The sequence below is a fragment of the Lithobates pipiens genome, unplaced genomic scaffold (assembly GCF_037356315.1).
Source record: "Lithobates pipiens isolate NorthernLeopardFrog02 unplaced genomic scaffold, aLitPip1_a1.2 Scaffold_22, whole genome shotgun sequence".
NCBI lineage: Eukaryota > Metazoa > Chordata > Amphibia > Anura > Ranidae > Lithobates > Lithobates pipiens.
In genome coordinates, this window is record NW_027507784.1 from 18,333,682 (window position 1) to 18,353,752 (window position 20,071).

Genomic DNA, 20,071 nt, shown 5'->3' on the forward strand with positions numbered 1-20,071 from the left:
AGTTTTGCAACTTCAAAAGAACTCTTGAGTGCTGCAAGCATGTATTGTCATATTTAGGGATGATTAGGATAGACTGGTTGCATACTGTATAGTGAAGGTTGTTGGAGAGATTAGTAAATCCTGCTCAATTTAGAAGTGGAAGAAGACAAATAGACCTGCTGTTGCGTCAGTGTTATCTCATGTTTGTTTGTATGTTGCATTTGGGAAATCTGGAGACCTGTGGGTTGATTTACTAAAGGCAAATAGGCAGTTCACTTTGCAAGGAAGAAGTACTTTAAAGGGAATAGAGCTTAGTAAATGAGATGAAGCTCTACTGACTTCCATCATCCAATTATGTGCAAGTAATAAATGCCATTTTTTATTTTCCTTGCAGATGATTGGGTGCTAATAATACCCTTGCAAAGTGAACAGCATATGTAACTTCAGCAAATCAATTCCTAGGACTTATTATGCCCCGTACACTCATAGTTTCATAGTTAGTTAGGTTGGATAAAGACACCAGTCCATCCAGTTCAACCTGAGTGAGCGTCTACAATTATCCCTATACATTGCACACTCATGTTGGTCCCTACCCTCAAGGAGCCCACAATCCAAGGTCCCCATTCATATACTAGGTCCAATTTTGGACAGAAGCCAATTAACCTACCTGCATGTCTTTGGATTGTGGGAGGAAACCCACGCAGGCACAGGGAGAACATGCAAACTCCAGGCAGGTAGTGTCGTAGTTGGGATTTGAACCAGCGACCCTTCTTACTGCTAGGTGAGAGTGCTAACCACTACACCACTGTGCTGCCCCAACGATGGATTTTGGCCCCAACGATGGATTTTGCCCCCAACTTGTCTTGCACAAAGTTGTCGGAAAATCGGATCGTTCAGAGCGAGGTGACGTAGAACACGTACGACGGGACTAGAAAGAGGCCAGTAGCCAATAGCTATTGTCGCGTAATTTATTCTAAGCATGCGTAGCACTTTGTCTACTCAAGATCTGATGTTGTTGTTGGGAAATTTTTGATCCAGCTCTCAAACTTTGTCTGTCAGAAATTCCGATGGAAAAAGTCAGATGGAGCCCACACACGATCGAGTTTTCCGACAACACGATCCGATCGCACATTTTCCATTGGAAAGTCTGACTATGTGTACAGGGCATTAGTGTGGTAAGTCATGGCTTGAGAATATGTGCCAGATAGCCTGAGGTTGATTAACCTCTTCCCGCCCACACTGACATCCTGTTATCTGGGCTATTAGGCCCGGGAAACAGAAAGGCTTGCATCCTCATGTGACCCCTGTGATTGGCTGTCATGCTGCCGACTTCCGATCATTACTACACATCGATAACTGTCTTTGGCAGCTCAATCTCTGTTCTGGGAGTGCACTTTGAGTGCGATCTCAGTACAGAAACCTCTATTGCCCATAAACACATATGTGTGGGGTGTGGGCATTAAAGCCCACCCTTTTTGCCACTACACATATGGGTTATGTGAGAGGCTGTTCACTTTTCAAAGGAAGTTGCATTTTACAAGGGAATAGTCCCCAGAGCTTAGTGAACGTGGTGAAGTTTCAGTCTGCAAAAAATATATTTGAACACAATTGGATAATGGAAGTTAGAAGAGCTTCCCCTCATTCACTAAGCACTGGGGCAATTGCCCTTGCAAAGTGAAAATTCCCTAGCAAAGTGAACAACCTCCTTTCCCTTAGCAAGTCAACCCCCGTGTGTCAGAACTTGTGATGGATTGGCCTGGTTCGGTTAATACAGGCAATCTGTGTTTTATGCTTTCAGTACACACCCATCAGAAAACTGACCCTGAAAGGAAGGCTGGCTTCCCTCACTCATTGGGGGCCTCCCATTTCTTTCCAGGATCCAATAGGAATTTAATTTTTACCATGCTACAGAAGACTAAGGCCGCGTACACACGAGAGGATTGTCCATCCAACTAAGTCCGTCAGACAATCCGACAGACAGTCCGTCCTACTTTTGAATGAACGGACCTGACCACACACGATGAACAGACAGTCCACTGAAAGCTTGCGCGATGACGTGTACAGCACGTACGACGGGACTAGAAATACGACGTCCAATACACTGCAATGCAACCTTCGGCCGTGTAAATCCTTTCTGAGCATGCGCCATACTTAGTCCGTCCAACTAGCCTACTCACGAGCGGACTGTCCGCTGAAACCAAAGTTGGACGGACAATATTACGGAAATTCCGAAAGACTTAGTCCACCAGACTGTCCGCTAAAAAAGTCCGCTGAAGCCCACACACGAGCGGACTGTCCGCTGAAACACGTTTCAGCGGACTAAGTTGGACGGACAATCCTCTCGTGTGTACGCGGCCTAATGCTCTGTAGACACGACCGTTTTTCCGTCGGAATAAACTCTGAAGGTTTTTCTGACGGAGTTCCACTGAAACTGTCTTGTGTACACACGATCACACCAAAGTCCAATCGTTAAGAACGCGATGACGTACAACAGGTACGACGGGACTAGAAAAAGGAAGTTCAATAGCCAGTAGCCAATAGCTTCCGTCTCGTACTTGCTTCAGAGCATGCGTCCTTTTTGGTCCGTCGGAACAGCATACAGGCGAGTGGTTACCCCGATAGGAATTGGATCCGTCTTAAGTATTTAGAACATGTTCTATTTCTAGGTCCATCAGAATTTTGGGGAAAAAAAAGTCAGATGAGGCCCACACACACGATCGGAATTTACGATGAAAAGCTCCCGTCTGACTTTTTCTGTCTCACATTCCGCTCGTGTGTACACGGCATTAGTCCAGTAAATGATAATTGTATCTGAATACTTTTTTTTTTTTAATTAACATATACCTGTATCTTCTTACAAACTGTGTTTCCCTTTCTTTGTTCTAGCAAACCGTGAAGAGGTAAGAATGAACCCAATTTATTCCTCATGTATAGTAATTTATATAGATGATCAATATCAGGGTCATATTTAAAGACCAGGCTTACCTAAGCACACCTCCTAACAGTTGACAATCTTTATAAAACTGTCTCCATGACATATTTTTAATAAAACCAAATACTACAATGCGTTCCGAAAATATGGGCTCTGCTTTAAATAAACAATGACTTTTAGGGCTCATTTACACCTGCTTCAAAACAAGGCTTCGGCCAGGCTTTGTTAAAGCTCTCTGAATGCCAATCAAAGTCCCTGTCACTAAATAAAATGGTCAGCTTACAGTCCTGTTTACACCTTGCGTTTGCTTGGTGCTTCGATGAGGCTTCGGTGGGGTTTCGATGAGGCTTTGGTGGAGCTTCGATGGGTATTTGTGGGGGTTTCGATGAGGCTTTGGTGGAGCTACAATGGGGTTTCAGTGGGGCTTTGGTGAGCCTTTGGTGGAGCTTCGATGGGGCTTCGGTGGGGTTTCGATGAGGCTTTGGTGGAGCTTCAATGGGGTTTCAGTGGGGCTTTGGTGAGGCTTTGGTGAGGCTTTGGAGGGGCTTCTGTGAGGCTTGGGTGAGATGGGGCTTCGGTGGGGCTTCAAGCGAGCTTTGCTATAGACTTCTATGGAGGCTTTCAAGACGATTTGAAGAGCCACTAAAGCGACATGGGTTATAATTTTTGAAGCAAAGCCGAAGCAAAGCAAAATCAAAGTGTAAACAGGACTGTGAGCTAACCATTTTATTTAGTTACAGCATTCAGAGAGCTTTACCAAAGCCTTGTTTTGAAGCGCCTCCTGCTTCAACATGCTTTTTTTATGTGTTTTTGATGCTTCTGCGATGCTTCGGTGGTGCTTCAATGATGCAATGATTTTAATGAATATGTCCTGATCCTGTTTTATTTTACGCTGCACTATTTCTATGACTGCATGTTAATATTTAAGTGTGGGGGGCGTGGCTTGGTGCCTGAGGAAGATGGACGCTTGATCTTCACCTCCCGTTCCCAGAGGTCCAGCAACAGCCGTTACGACGCTCTATCTAACTAACAACATGGGGAGCACACAACACAATACCCCCCCGGTAAGCTCCCGTCCACCCCGGAGCCAAGACGCACCGCTTAGCCAAAACATACCCGAAATATTTCGGGCCCGATCCAGAGGCGCGGCGCCGGACCCACAGGCCGCAATCCACGAGGCCCCTCCAGCCAGCAGACCCGCGCACAGATCGCGAAGCCGCAGCCCCCAAGCTTCTGCCATGGATCCTCCGACACCTCCTGCCCTAAATATTGCGGACTTGCGGGCGGTTGCAGCGGACATAAAAAACACACTATCCGCGGCCATCTCTGAGCTCCGAGAGGACTTTCGCGCCATAACTCTACGAATGGAGGAAGTGGAAGAAGTGCAGGCCCGCCATGACACAGTGCTGTGCCAAGTTCAACAAATCGCGGAATCACATTCGATCCACCTCAGGGAGGTGAACCGCCACTTAGAGGATCTCGACAATCGAGATCGCCGCCGCAATGTACGGGTGAGAGGATTGCCTGAATCCATCGAACCGCAGCAACTGACCCAAACGGTGACGACGATCTTTAACGACCTGCTAGAGAGAGCTCCGGACACGGTGATCACCTTCGAACGTATTCACAGGGCTCTTCGCCCTAGAGGGAGAGAGACGGATCCACCGAGAGATGTCATCTGTTGCCTCACAGATTTCATCGAAAAAGAAGAAGTTATGAGAAAGGCGAGAAACAGGGGAAGAATACTACACCACGGGACGGAAATAAGAATCTTCCAAGACCTGTCGTCTATCACCCTCCAAAGACGAAGAGAGTTAAAGCCTCTTCTGGATGTCCTTCGTACGAGGGCCATCACATACCGCTGGAAATATCCATTCTGCCTATCAGCTACAGCTAATGGCCACACAGTCAACTTACGAGTACCGGAGGACTTGGATCATTTTTGTACTGCCCTCAACCTACCTCCAGTTGATGTTCCAGATTGGTACAGTGACTTTCGCTTACCCACGTTGCACAGAGCTGAATCTATGGAGGGTATAGCTGAAGCAGGAAACTTCCACATTGGCCGCTGTCGCAGATCACACCCGCCGCCTTCGTCCCCACGCCCTTCGGGTAACCTGCGGAACCACAGCCCCACGGCGTCTCCGGACTACAGGAGACTAAGGAGATCTTAACTCGTCGTCACCCACCTCCAAATAAGGTACCAGCTTGAACTGTCCACTTTCTGGCATACGTTGTATTGCTCATCGTTTGCTCTGATGTCTCCAACTAATCTTATTCTCCCCTGAATTCATCACCGATCGTACTGTACCGGCGTGTAATGCGCACGAACTTACCACCAACATGTCTCTTTCTACACTTCGAGACTCTGGACCTTACACTGCAGGACCCCAAACTCCCCATCACAACTGATGAGTAAATTCGCCCCTCTTATCAAGAATCACTCACTCTCTTTTTCCGGACCGATATGGTATGTTCCTAGCCCCCCGCAAAACTGACTTTGTCTGCCCCGAGGCTCATACCCTCCGATGAGCATTGATCCCGAATGTTGATCCGAAGCCTCAGATCTCGGGAAACCATGCACCTGCCGATCGTAGGTCATCTCGGAACAGTGCCTGCCGTCTCATTGACATGGTTCCCGTTCCACTCTACGGTACTGCAACCTACACGCAAGTCTCAGTATCCTTAAATACGAACTGGTTACCAAGTAGTTGTTATATGTTGGGCAACCGGTCTCCTCCCCCACGTCCAATGATTTCTTAATGATCCCAAGTATGTTCCCGCATCCGTTCGGGCTCTCACTACACGACCCCTTTTTTACACTCCAACATCCGAAGTCGAGATCACCGACCCCATATGATAGTTCGAGATCTCTCCTGCTGGGAGCGGAACTCTAATCCACGGTTACCCTACCTCAACGAAGAGACCGGTTGCCCACATTTCTTCCATGCTTTAGTTAATATGTTTTATGTTTTATGTTCTATGTTTCACGACATATTTTCAGCATTTAGCACTCTTGAGTGAGTTACGTTTTGTTTGGCTGACTCTTGCAGTAAACAATCGTAGACCTAGCGCTGTAGTACTGATGCTCCTCTGATACGGTATACCGACTGGAATGCATTAGTTAGTTATGTCACGTTTTCAGCTACCCGGTACAGAAGTATCTGAAAACGCTCGTAATGTGATGTTCCACCTTAATCGCATCCCTCTGTTTGTAGCTACTCCTGAGTTCGTTCGAATGGGGCTCACCCACGATTCCTACGTTCAGAGGACAGCACCATTACCCTCTCACTTCTATGAAAAATAGTTTATATACCATGGCACCTTAATGCTCTATGACCCCCCCCCACTCCACTGACAAGGTCCGAAGAGCTGTCCGTTCTGCCACCACTCCTAGAGCTCCAGATTCAGTCATAAACACTTTCAGATATGGGCCTTCACCTCCTCTATCTCTCTCCCTCTCTCTCCTTTATTTCATCACATTAAGTCCATATTCCCCCCCCTCTTCTCTCACCTAACTAATAATAAAATTCTAACCCTGCCTCCCCGTTACATACTCTATGGTGAACGGCCAGATACATTCATTGGTAACCTGACCTCAAGGGATCTAAAATCCTACCTAACTCCGACCTCGACACCTACCACCCTCACTCACAGGGTTCTTTTTGCTCTCTACTCACCGAGAGGAAAGAGATTTCCCTGATCCCTCACTGGACTAATATCAGTCGGGTGTGAACCGCTAAGTCACTCCGACCCCAGTAGTTATACCACCGTCCGGGCCGTGTATATCCCCCCATACACGACCGGAACTCCTTAAGCCCCATCAGTTCTATCCTCCCGTTCCCTCCTTCCTCTTCCATCCCTACCTTCCACCTGACCTTTACCCACCCCCCCGGCCTCCCATCTGTCCTCCGTTGTTCTCCGTCCACACGGTTCCCTATTAGACAGTGAACCTGACCACTTACAATGACCTCATCTTGTACTACCTCCATCCATCCGACTCTAAAAGTTGTCTCTCTAAACATTAAAGGACTGAATACTCCGGAAAAACGAAAACAAACTCTATCCCACATGAAAAGCATGAAAGCTGATGTTATATTATTACAAGAGACACACTTTAGTTCCCAAAACACACCACGACTGTCCAACGACTATTTCCCGCATAGCTACCACGCAACCACGCCGGCCTCCAAGACTAAAGGCGTATCGATTCTTCTATCCAAAAATGTTCCCATCCAAATTACAGACACACTGACTGACGACCACGGCAGATACATCTTTCTCAAAGGTTCATGGTGCGGCAAGCCTATAACTTTGGCTAATGTGTACAGCCCCAACAAAGCACAAGTACCCTTTTTTCGAGAGGTTTCCAATCAACTACTCGCATTTCAATCAGGCATGTTACTGCTAGGCGGAGACTTCAATGTCCCCTTAAACCCTCTCACAGACACCTCGGCAGGTACCTCCCATCTTCCTTACAGAGCCCTACGTCAAATAAATCTGTCCCTCCAACAGCTCTTTCTACATGACACTTGGCGCATCCTACACCCTAACGAAAAGGACTTTACTTTTTTCTCCAACCCCCACAACAGATACTCCCGTCTTGACTACCTTTTTCTAACCCAACCTGATCTCACCTACCTGACCACAGCGACTATAGAACCAATGACTTTATCCGACCACCACCCTATCACGGTAACGCTGACACTCCCCGAAAAGCAAGCCCATACTCGAATATGGCGCTTGGACCCCACTCTCCTCACTGACACGAGACACACATCAGAAATCAGGACCTGTCTAACCGACTACTTTAGAGAAAATGACACCCCGGAGACGTCCCCTATGACCCAGTGGGCTGCCCACAAATGTGTAATTAGAGGGAAAATGATCTCGCTATCCGCACAGAAAAATAAGGAAAAAAAATTCCACCTCCGTCAATTATACCAAAGACTTAGAACTTTGGAATCAGCTCATAAACATACTTTAGCCGCTCAAACACTCCAAGAGCTGCAGGACGTTAGATTGTCAATACAAACAGAACTGGGCAAAACCACCAGGAAAAATTACATGCTCTCCCAAAAGCAATTCTATGAATTCGGAAATAAAAGCAGTCGCCTCATGGCAAGAGCCCTTCACTCCAAACGAACGAAACACACAGTGCATTCCCTAAGATCCCCCCTAGGGGCCATCTATACGAAAAATACAGAGATTGCTGAGGAATTTGAGAGATTTTATACCAAATTATACAACATAAATGAAACGCATGATCCTCCTTGCCCTAACCAGACCAGGCTCCGTGACATGGAAGCTTTCCTCCACAAATACTGTCCTAAAATTCAGACATCGGAACTTCTACGAGACATAGACGGCCCTATCTCACAACAGGAGTGGGATACGGCACTCAAACAAACAAAACCCTGCAAAAGCCCAGGTCCGGATGGACTTACATCAGCATATTACAAATCCTTCTCCGATATCCTCCAGAACCCGTTTAGGAAAGCTTTCAACTCCCTGAACGCCTCCAGTACCCCTGACACTGAAATGCTCACAGCCCACATCGTTGTCATTCCTAAAGAAGATAAAGATCACACGCAAGCTGCTAATTATCGACCCATATCCCTTTTAAATGTGGACATTAAACTCTTTGCAAAAGTACTAGCCAACAGACTTCTCCCCCTTTTACCAGCATTAATTACAAAAGATCAAGTTGGGTTTGTCCCTGGCCGCGAAGCCAGAGACAACACCATCAAAGCTATTAATATACACCACCTCACATCAAGAACCAAACAAAAGGGTTTTTTCCTATCCCTAGATGCGGAGAAGGCATTCGACAGGGTAGCTTGGGATTACATGCACACTGTTCTACAAACCATTGGACTCGGTCCAAGACTAACAACTTTCATCCAAGCTCTATACCAAAATCCGACTGCCCAGGTCAGAGTCAACAACACCCTGTCGAATGCCTTCCCCATACGCAATGGGACAAGGCAGGGCTGCCCCTTATCTCCTATTCTCTTTGTACTTACCCTAGAACCCTTTTTAAACAGTCTCCGTCAGAACCCTGACATAAAAGGGATCCGCACTGCCACTAAAGAATACAAACTTGCCGCCTTCGCGGACGACATTCTACTGTTCCTAACACAACCGCACACGACAATCCCGGTCCTCTTGAGTGAATTCCGCAAATTCAACCTGCTTTCCAATCTAAAAATAAACTTCACCAAGTCCCATGCCCTCAACATTTCCCTGCCCCCGGCCGATGTCACCCTCTGTAAAAACAACTTTCCCTTCCAATGGCGAGACGATCATATCACATACCTGGGTATCAAACTGACGACTAACCTACAGGATCTGTATCCAAAGAATTACCTATCCCTGCTACAGACAATTGCTTCCGATCTCAAACGTTGGGACAAACCTACTTTCTCCTGGTTCGGTAAAGCCGCTATTCTGAAAATGAATATATTGCCGAGAATCCTTTACCTCCTCCAAACGATACCGATACATCTCCCCCAAGCCCTTTTCCGCTCTTATAGAAGCTTATGTTCCAAATTCTTATGGGGCTCCCGCAGACCCAGGATCAACTTTACTCTCCTATCCCGGCCCAAACACCTAGGTGGAATAGGGCTCCCGGACCTCCCCAATTACTACTCAGCAGTACACCTGACCAGAATCATAGATTGGAATGTCCATGCGAATAACAAAGATTGGGTACTTCTAGAATCCTCGTTCACGACATTACCACTTGGATCCCTGCCTTGGATTCCATCCTCCCCCTCTCAAACAGAAATCAAAGCACACCCACTCCTACTTCCAACACTACGATGTTTTCGTAAACTTTGCACGCAATCTTCCCTATCGACTGTCCCAGGACCACTAACACCACTGCGAATGAATCCCGACTTTCCTCCGGGGATGCACCATACCTTTCTTCAAAACCACTGGTCACACCCTCAAGTCCTGTTAAAACATTTCTACGAAAAGGGGCGCCCACAAACGTCTACCCAAATAGCTAACACCATGCAGAAACAGCCTATCCCTCCCTGGACGTTCCAACAGATCTCCCACTACTTACACTCGTTAAAGAAAATAACTGACTGCTCCCGACATTTGACGCCCTTTGAGACCCTATGCTCCGAGACTACGCCCTTATCCCATCTCGTCTCCCAAACGCACACGCTCCTGTTCCAAGACTACAACCCCAAAACTTCCAAATTTTGCACGACATGGGAAAGAGACCTGGACCTCACACTCACAGAGGATGACTGGCAGAATATCTTTTTCAATATACATAAAGGCTCCATAAATGTATCCACCCAGGAGAATGGATACAAGATACTGTCACATTGGTACCGAACACCGGATAGATTACACAGTTGGAACCCATCTACGCCAGATAATTGTTGGCGATGCCTTCAGAGTAGAGGCACGATGCTCTACATCTGGTGGTCTTGCCCTTTACTCCAACCTTTCTGGCAATCTATACACAAACTGATCAAAGACATTACAACATATGAATTACCTTTTACCCCAGCTCAATTTCTCTTGCACCATACCACTTTGTCACAAACTTCCTATCGTAAAACCATCATAGTCCACATGATCAATGCAGCCAAACAATGTATACCAATATACTGGAAATCCCAAATAATCCCCTCTATTAAAGACTGGCTCCACAGGATGCACAGAATATCAGAAATGGAAGAATTAATACACATATCTAGAGACACCCCCGACAAATATAACGTTAAATGGGCCTGCTGGAAATACTTCACAACTACAAACACATTGGAAAGACTGCAAAATACACCGAGTAATTCTTGAACCCCCTAGTCAACCTCTGACAAAGATGTAGAGCCGCACCTTTCCTGCCCTTATGACGGTATGACAATTATCATCATGCGACTTTGGGACTGCTCACTGTTTCACGTCTTAACCTCTTCTTAGGGTATCCACCACTACGACCCGCATACACTAAGGAGTCACATCCTTTTTATGGAGAACAGCGGTGGACGGATCCTCAACTCCCCCCTACCCAATTCCCGTTTCCCCTCTGTCCTCCCCTCCCCGGCCCTCTCCCGACCGCTGGCACTTGGTCATGTTCCACATCCTTATTAAGGCAATTCCCCCTCCTCCCCCCCCATTTCACCTTCAGACGGATCCTGCCCCCTAAGCCCGGTCAGGGCCGAATAACCCGCTCATATGCCTGCTCATACGCTCCCCAATAGCGGGACCGTGCAATGCGCACGTAGACATAGCCTTTCTGTTTTATAACTTCACTGCTAATGCCACATTACTTCACATTGTCTTACGCATTATTGTGCATGTTTATGTTTACGTGCCATGCTAGTTGTAACAGTTGATTATTTTATATTTTATGTTCTATGTTTCCTGTTATCACCCATTATACTCAATAAAATTTGTTGGAACAAAAAAAAAAAAAAATATTTAAGTGTGTGTTTGTTTCATAGACACACATCCCCATTCGCGAAGACGATGGCCAGGTAAGTGACAACTGTGTTGTGACCATATTTCCGGATGAGGCTTCTTTTTCTAAGAATGAAAATACTGACAAGAGAACAATAGCAAATAACAAATAAACTGAATACATTTGACATTTTTAATATTTGTATCAGTTACGTTTAAAATATATCGTTTATTTATTTATTTTTTTAGATGCACAATAAAAGACAGAAGACGCCAAGCCGCAGGGTAAGGGGACAATTTGCTGATCTTTTAACAAAAAGCTATAGAATTGTGATAAATGCCTAAATATAGTAAAAATCAGGGGATAACCGATTTCTATCTTCATACATTGTAATGTCATAATCTCACTTTACAGAGAATGGTGTACCAGTCACATCAGTCTCTGCACCTGAGGAGCTTCTCCATCAGATGGTGTTGTTTTGCAGGGTACTGTTGGCTCACTCTGCTGGGATCTCAGCTGAGAGAAGCAGCAATCCTGGGCCCTGTCCTGCAGGCTTTTGCCAGGCAAGCATAGACCATGTTGGGGAAGATGAAGGTGGAGGCTCCCCAGAGGCACTGAGGCCGGTCCCCATGCAAGAAGAGACCTTATCAGCATCCAGGATAGAGTGGTCAATATACTTCGTCATGTTACCAAGGAGGAACATAAACTTGCTGTCCTGAAAGCAGATTTCAGGAAAAAGAAATCTCTGCACACTAAGTCTGGGAGCAGCAGGAGGGAAGACTCCAAGCTGAAGTCTCTGGAGGAGGCATTGAAGAAGCAGGAAAAGCTGGTCGCCTCTCTGAAGGAAAGCAGCAGTGTGTTTAGAGATAAATATTAGAATGAGGAGAGATTCCAACAGATGAAGGAGAGTGCCTGTGCGAGTACAGCCAGAGGGTGGATGCCAGCGCAACAGCAACAATATGGATGGGGTAAGGAAGTGGCTTCACATGGTGGCCCCAGTATTGCCCCTATCTCAAGATCTGTTGTGTCTGAGTCAGTATCTACCCCCTCCCTCCCCAGGGTCATATCAGGAGGAGGTTGAGGAAAATGGCAGATTACTGCAGGCCATTATGGAAATAGACTCTCTCATGAGTGGCACCGACTCATCAGATGAGGATGTCGTCCATCAGCCTATAAGGGAGAAAGTTGTGGAAAAAGTTTCATATAAGTCTGATCAAGATGGCGCCAGTGCTACAGTGTGTGCAATAGAAGGACAGGCTTTTTCAGTTCAGGAAAATGCTGGTGAAGGAATGCTTGTTAAGAATATCTCTCTGTGTATGGATGCCAGAAGAGGTTAGAGAGCAGACCGTTGTGCTGAGTCCTTTTGGGCATTCCTGGTGAGCCTCCTCTAAGGGTCATGGCCTATGCTGATGAAGTGTCTGTTTTCATCTCTGAGACAGAGGAGGCGGAGGAGGTGGTCTCAGTGATGGAACAGTATGCTGAGGCATCTGGCTCAAAGATCAATCGGGATAAAAGTGAAGTTTTTTTGAATGAGAGAGGAAGGTGATGGCTTTGAGCTTCCATACGTCTTCCCAGAGCCCTGACAGTAAATTAAAATTTCAGGCATCAAATTTGGTCCAGGCGATTATGGCCTCGCAAATTTGCAAAGCAGGCTACAAGATGCCGATGCCACGGTTGCCACCTGGAAGGACTGCAAACTCTCTTACAGGGAAAGGATTGACCTGATTAAAACTTACCTGATTCCGGTATTTATGTACATCAGCTTTGTCTGTGTTTTGCCAGTGTCTCTCTAGAATCTACAGCTGTTTCTTCCAACTGTTATGGTTTAGGCCTTTTCTGTTAAGCTGGAAAAATGAGGGTCCGACATGGTGAGCTCCCAGCGTATGTTGCCCCGAAAATGCTTTGGCAGTGGCGAGTGACGGCGGGGGAAATTAAGTCTCTTCCTAGGAAGGAACTGGAGAGGAGGGTTGTTGAAGCTGCCTTTTAGCAAGCTACTGGCCTTGAAAGATTGCCCAGGCCCTGTTATGAGGGAGGGTCAGCATTTGTTCAATCTAGAGAGAATCCCATTAGAGTTTTGGAATTTGGCCTAGCGCTCCTTCCATGGCAGACTAAAGAGCAGCCTGAAGCATTGCTCTGCGAACTGTGGTTGTTCAAGAGTGAAATGTGGTGGGGTGGAGGAGACAATGTCCACTCCTTGCTTCAGTGCCCCTTCAATATAGAAGTCTACAAGCCGTTGGGTGGGGCTCCTTCGTATCCCTTTCCTTTCCCACTTTAGTTATGCAGAGTGGTTGTATGTGGCCTTTGAGACACATCGGGATTTTGATTTTGAGACACTTTTTCTAGTTAGCTTAGTAGACCGTTTCTTCACATGGAATGCACAGTGTCAGGTTTCCATTTGGAAAAAGGTCCTTCCTGTCGAGATGGTGGTGCTCAACATTCTGGTTGAGGTTGGGAAGATTCGGGGTCTTGAGAAGGACAGGTGGTGGCCGGGGGCCTGGACAAAGGCGTGGGGGAATGTCCGGTCTCTGTAGCTGCTGTCAGTCTCTGGGTGTGTGGCTTTCTTTCTGTCCTTTCACGCCCTAGATTTTTATATAAGATTGCATTTTTGAAAAAAGGCTGCATGCATGGGTTACATGTGTAATGGTTTCTTGGCCTGAGGGGGTGTTTAGGTGGAGGTTGTGGCTTTGTTCAGGTTGGTATATTTCGTTTTCGTTATGTTTTTGCTATGCTGATGTAAGCTATTTTTGTTTATATATTTTTATTTATTTTGTATATATGTAAATATGTTTTTATTATGTTTGTAAGATTTTTAATAAACAAAAATGTACACTCTAATGTTCCCCCCACAGTCACACACATCCCCATGCAGTTAGTTTGAATGTCCTACCGGTGTGTTTCTACACAAAATCTATGTTGGTAACCAGAAGCTTAAAATGATTCTAAAGAATTTTTATTTTAAATAACAAACATGCTATTCTTGCCTGCTCTGTGTAATAATTTTGCACAGAGCAGCACCGATCTTCTTTTTTTTTGCCAGTGGTCATGGCTCCTCCTACCTGCCGAGTGCCCCCATAAGCAAATGTCTTGCTATGAGGGCACTCAAGTAGGCTTGCTCCCAAGCCGGGCTCTGTGTCCTTTCACACACTAGCATGGCTCAGCCCTGCCCCTCTGCTCTCTCCTCATTGGCTCACTGGCTGTGATTGACAGCAGCGGGAGCTAATGGCTCACGTTGCTGTTTGAGCCTATGAGGAGAGAGAGACCTTGGACCGCCGCTGCTCTCATACACATCGCTGGATCCAGATAGGGTTCAGGTATAAGGTATGGAGGGGGGGGGGGCTGGGGGAGGAGCTACACCCAGAAAGTTTTTTACCTTAATATTAAGGTAGAAAACCTTGACCTTTTAGAGCCATTTTAAACTTTAGTTTCCATCCCAAATATCAGCCATACTCCGCAGTCCAATGAGAGTGTCAATCCATAGACCAGGGTTATGCAATTAGCGGACCTCCAGCTGTTGCAGAACTACAAGTCCCATGAGGCATAGCAAGACTCTGACAGCCACAAGCATGACACTCAGAGGTGGAGGCATGATGGGACTTGTAGTTTTGCAACAGCTGGAGGTCCGCTAATTGCAGATCCCTGCCATAGACCATAGATAATACCGAAGACAATCTTACCTTACAAATGGAACATCTGTAACGGGTAATTTGTTGTTTTTTTTTGTTCTCAAAAATTAGCAATCGTTTTCCTGCGGCAAAAATATTAGTGACAAGGTAATTCATGTTACTCTTCCACTTATTCAACCCAATTGAGTAGCCTATCTATTCTATCTCTATCTATTCTATATTTCTATCTATCCTATCTATCTATCTATCTATCTATCTATCTATCTATCTATCTATCTATCTATCTATCTATCTATCTATCTATCTATCTATCTATCTATCTATCCAGTAAATTCTAATAGTATAATAGGGACTAAGCTTTACAGTTTCTCTCTTTCAATAGTCCCTCAGTAAACTTCTATTGGCAGTAAGAGCTCATTCACACATGCAGTCTGGGAAGAGGAGGGTGTATACATTTACACTTGCTGCCCCTTTGAAAAGTGTTCTATTGTGGACCACTTTTAAGAGGGCAGTTGACAGGATACTGAGAGGCAACGTGTCACCTCCACAGTGCACGACAGCCGTGGCAAACATTATAACCCCTGCCACACTTGGAGGGCAGTACCACCACTTAGTACAACCCATTCAAATAAATAGGGTCTTACCGCAACAGCATGCAATGCACAAGGTTGTTGAGGGGTGGTGCAGGCTTTCCAGGGTTGAAGGAGGTGGCAAGGAGACATAACACCTTCCATCTGTCCTCTCTGGATCATCTTCCAGAGGGGCAGCAAGGGCTACCGCCAGTGTAAATGGTCCCCAATAAATTCTCTCTAATCAACAAGAAGACAGACAGTTGTAGCCTGAAGCATGGACCCATTTACATCCATTGTGTTTACTGTTAGATATTAATGAAGAGCTGTAGAAGTTTTCCTTCATTCCATGTTAGTGATCTAGTCTCAGTCAATCACATTATTTATTACAGGTAATTATAGAGCACCAACAATGTATGCAGCGCTTTACATACATGAGGTGTGAAAATGTAATTCCCTGAATGGACTGTAGATCAAATGTTTGTGTAGGAGCATAGTCACGGAGAAGCCATTTATTAGACCAGAGTTCCTGTCTTTTCCTCTGAACAGATTCCGTAACCTTTTCAACATTTCCAAGTAACAATGTTGGTTGACCATTGTATCATGTTCTATGAACTCGTAGTGAACTATTCCCTTGAGATAATAACAAAAACAAAACACACACCAGTATGAATGTATGAGGGTTTGCACTCTGTCCACATTTGCATCTGTCCTTTACGTTTTGGTTGCCCACTTCTTGAGCCATTGTGGACGTCTTCCAATCCCTCCTTAAACTGCCTATTCCATTTAAAAAAACACTGGATTGTTTTATGGGATGTTCACTGTAATGAAACCCCCCACACTCCGCTTGAGTGCTTTCGTCATATACCGCTTCTTCCAGTCTGAATATAGATATTAGATATTAGCCGCATATTACAACCAGGAACAAGGCAGGACTCGTTTGGTTGCAAGCCGGAACATGAACTGTTTATTGAAACACATGTACAGAGAGGTAACACTCAGGGAAAACCCCTCCCTTTGCATTCAGAGTGGGATAAACTGTCCAATAACAATAGACACACAGGTCAGGTGTATTCAAACTTCTCATCAGTAAACAGTCTTATCAGCAGGAAGGGGCTACCAGAGGAATACCCCCCCCCCACCCCACATAGACATACATCCCATAATATACTTTTCTCACAAGGCAGACAGACACAATAGAACACCAGTGTTTGGACAGAGGATTCTTAACCAGGCAGGTTGAGGGGCTCCAGTTTATTTGCTTATTTGGGAGGAAACTGGCTTTTCAGTTTCATCATTGTTTAATAAAACCCGGTTTTGGGATCTAGAGCCCGTGGCGATCTGGGTGGGATTAAATCCCCAGTCCTGGGTCCAGGTTTTGAGATTCACCAGCATACTGACTGGTCAGGTGTGTGCTGGGCTATTTGTAGACACCTGACCATGGTTCTGGGCCCCACCCTCCCGAGGAGTCCAGGCGAGCAAGGGAGAAGTGTGCATGTCTGCGCGGGTCAGTCTGTCAGAGCAGACAGAGGGTCCAAGCTTGTGGGCTGAAAAAGGAAGCTTGTAGAGTGCTGAGGTATTGGGTGTACAGGACCTCTGTTATAGAGCCAAGAGGGTTGAAGCATAAGTCTGAGCAGCAATGCTGCTATTGAGAGCAAGGTGGCTTGGTATTTTTGGTTTTACTTACATTGTTGCTGTGGAAAGCTGAAACCCCTGTGTGGGCAACTCTTCTGTTATCGGACATTTCCTTTCTTTAACCACTTCCCGACCGCCGCACGACGATGTACGTCGACAGAAAGGCACGGGCAGGCATATTGGCGTACATGTACGTCCCTGCCTTCCCGCGGGTCGGGGGCCTGATCGGGCCCCTGCCCGGTGCCTGCGGCGGTCGGTATTCGTTCGGGAGCGATCCCGTGCGAGGGGGCGGCCATTCATTCATGGCCACCCCCTCGCGATCGCTCCCGACGAATAGAAATCCTTCGTGACATCACTTCCTCTCCTGTAATGTAAACACAGGAGAGGAAGTGATGTATTCTCTCCTCCGTGTCGGTATTTTTCGTTCCGACACCGAGGAGAGAGGATCGGTGAGTTGCACCAACACGTCACTACACAGTAGAACATGCCAGGCACACTCACACCCCCCCGATCACCCCCCCAATTACCCCTGCCCCCCAGTCACAGTGACACCAATGTCATATTTTTTTTTTGCATTGGTGTCATTTGTGACTGTAATAACTGTTAGGGCAGTTAGGGTTAGCCCCCTTTAGTTCTAATGTACCCCCCAACCCCCCCAATAAAGGTTTAACCCCGTGATCACCCCCCGTCGCCAGTGTCACTAAGGCTGGGTTCACATTGCAGCGGTTTATGAGAACGAATGTGATTCGCACCGCACTGCAGTGCAAATCACATCCGATCTCTGTGCGATTCGAGTTCAGCCATACAGATAGTATGGCTGAATTCGCATCGCACCCGCCGCACCCGCCGCACCCGCCGCAAATTCGCACGGGACCCTTTTTTTGGCCCGCAGCAGAATCGGATCGCATGGGTGTTCACACCATGCGATCCGAGTTTGCAGATCGCACTGCGATATGCGAACTGATCTGGGGGTGTCATTAACATTTCACTGACACTCCCAGCAGTTCGCATAGGGCAGTGTGAACAGCCGCCGGGAGGCATGCGATGCGGGAACCCGCCGCGGATTCGTGGCGCTCCCGCATCGCTCCAGTGTGAACCCAGCCTAATAAGCGATCATTTTTCTGATCGCTGTATTAGTGTCACAGGTGACGCTAGTTAGGCAGGTAGGTATTTAGGTTCGCCACAGCTTTTTATAGCGCCAGGGACCCCCATATACTACCGCATAAAGCCCCCTGATTGCCCCCTAGTTAACCCTTTCACCAGTGATCACCATATAACTGTTACAGGTGACGCTGGTTGGTTAGTTATTTTTTTATAGTTTCAGGGCACCCGCCATTTATTACCTAATAAAGGTTTAACCCCCTGATCACCCGGCGGGTGTCATTTGTTACTGTAATAACTGTTAGGGCAGTTAGGGTTAGCCCCCTTTAGTTCTAAGGTACCCCCCTAACCCCCCAATAAAGGTTTAACCCCGTGATCACCCCCCGTCGCCAGTGTCACTAAGGCTGGGTTCACATTGCAGCGGTTTATGAGAACGGATGTGATTCGCACCGCACTGCAGTGCAAATCACATCCGATCTCTGTGCGATTTGAGTTCAGCCATACAGATAGTATGGCTGAATTTGCGTCGCACCCGCCGCAACCCGCCGCAAACTCGCACGGGACCCTTTTTTTGGTCCGCAGCAGAATCGGATCGCATGGGTGTTCACACCATGCGATCCAAGTTTGCAGATCGCACTGCGATATGCGAACTGATCTGGGGGTGTCATTAACATTTCACTGACACTCCCAGCAGTTCGCGTAGGGCAGTGTGAACTGCCGCCGGGAGGCATGCGATGCGGGAACCCGCCGCGGATTCGTGGCGTTCCCGCATCGCTCCAGTGTGAACCCAGCCTAATAAGCGATCGTTTTTCTGATCGCTGTATTAGTGTCACAGGTGACGCTAGTTAGGCAGGTAGGTATTTAGGTTCGCCGCAGCTTTTTATAGCGCCAGGGACCCCCATATACTACCGCATAAAGCCCCCTGATTGCCCCCTAGTTAACCCTTTCACCAGTGATCACCATATAACTGTTACAGGTGACGCTGGTTGGTTAGTTATTTTTTTATAGTTTCAGGGCACCCGCCATTTATTACCTAGTCTCACTAGTGTACCCCTAAATTTAGGGGTGTCTACTTTCCAAAATGGGGTCATTTGGGGGGGTGGGGTTTGTGCCATCTTGGCATTTTATGGCCTTCAAAACTGTAACGCCCTTAGAAAGCCTGAAGGCGGTGCTTGGTTTTCAGGGCCCCGTACGCGGCTAGGCTCCCAAAAAGTCCCACATATGTGGTATCCCCGTACTCAGGAGAAGCAGCAGAATTTATTTTGGGGTGTCATTTCACATATGCCCATGGCATGCGTGAGCAATATATCATTTAGTGACAACTTTGTGAAAAAAAAAAAAAAAAAAGTTTGTAATTTTCCCGCAACTTGTGGCAAAATATAAAATATTCCATGGACTCAACATGCCTCTCAGCAAATAGCTTGGGGTGTCTACTTTCTAAAATGGGGTCATTTGTGGGGGTTTTGTGCCATCTTGGCATTTTATGGCCTTCAAAACTGTAATAGGTAGTGAGAAGTGAACTCAAAAATTTACGCCCTTAGAAAGCCTGAAGGCGGTGCTTGGCTTTCGGGGCCCCGTACACAGCTAGGCTCCCAAAAAATCCCACATATGTGGTATCCCCGTACTCAGGAGAAGCAGCAGAATTTATTTTGGGGTGTCATTTCACATATGCCCATGGCATGCGTGAGCAATATATCATTTAGTGACAACTTTGTGAAAAAAAAAAAAAAAAAAAAAGTTTGTAATTTTCCCGCAACTTGTGGCAAAATATAAAATATTCCATGGACTCAACATGCCTCTCAGC

At 46.5% G+C, this 20,071-nt stretch overlaps 1 protein-coding gene across 6 annotated transcripts in view; it reads left to right on the forward strand.

Moving 5' to 3' along the window:
- LOC143923363 (uncharacterized) overlaps nt 1-20,071 on the forward strand; it is a 48,173-nt gene that overhangs the window by 23,564 nt on the left and 4,538 nt on the right. For 2 of the 6 annotated variants that reach the window (XM_077446981.1, XM_077446982.1), the window contains exons 8-11: nt 2,866-2,879; nt 11,383-11,415; nt 11,588-11,623; nt 15,074-15,109. In XM_077446981.1, the coding sequence (XP_077303107.1) occupies nt 2,866-2,879; nt 11,383-11,415; nt 11,588-11,623; nt 15,074-15,109 (119 nt within the window). The remainder of the gene's footprint in view (nt 1-2,865; nt 2,880-11,382; nt 11,416-11,587; nt 11,624-15,073; nt 15,110-20,071) is intronic. The other 4 variants (XM_077446983.1, XM_077446985.1, XM_077446984.1 and 1 more) reach the window with 3 other exon arrangements.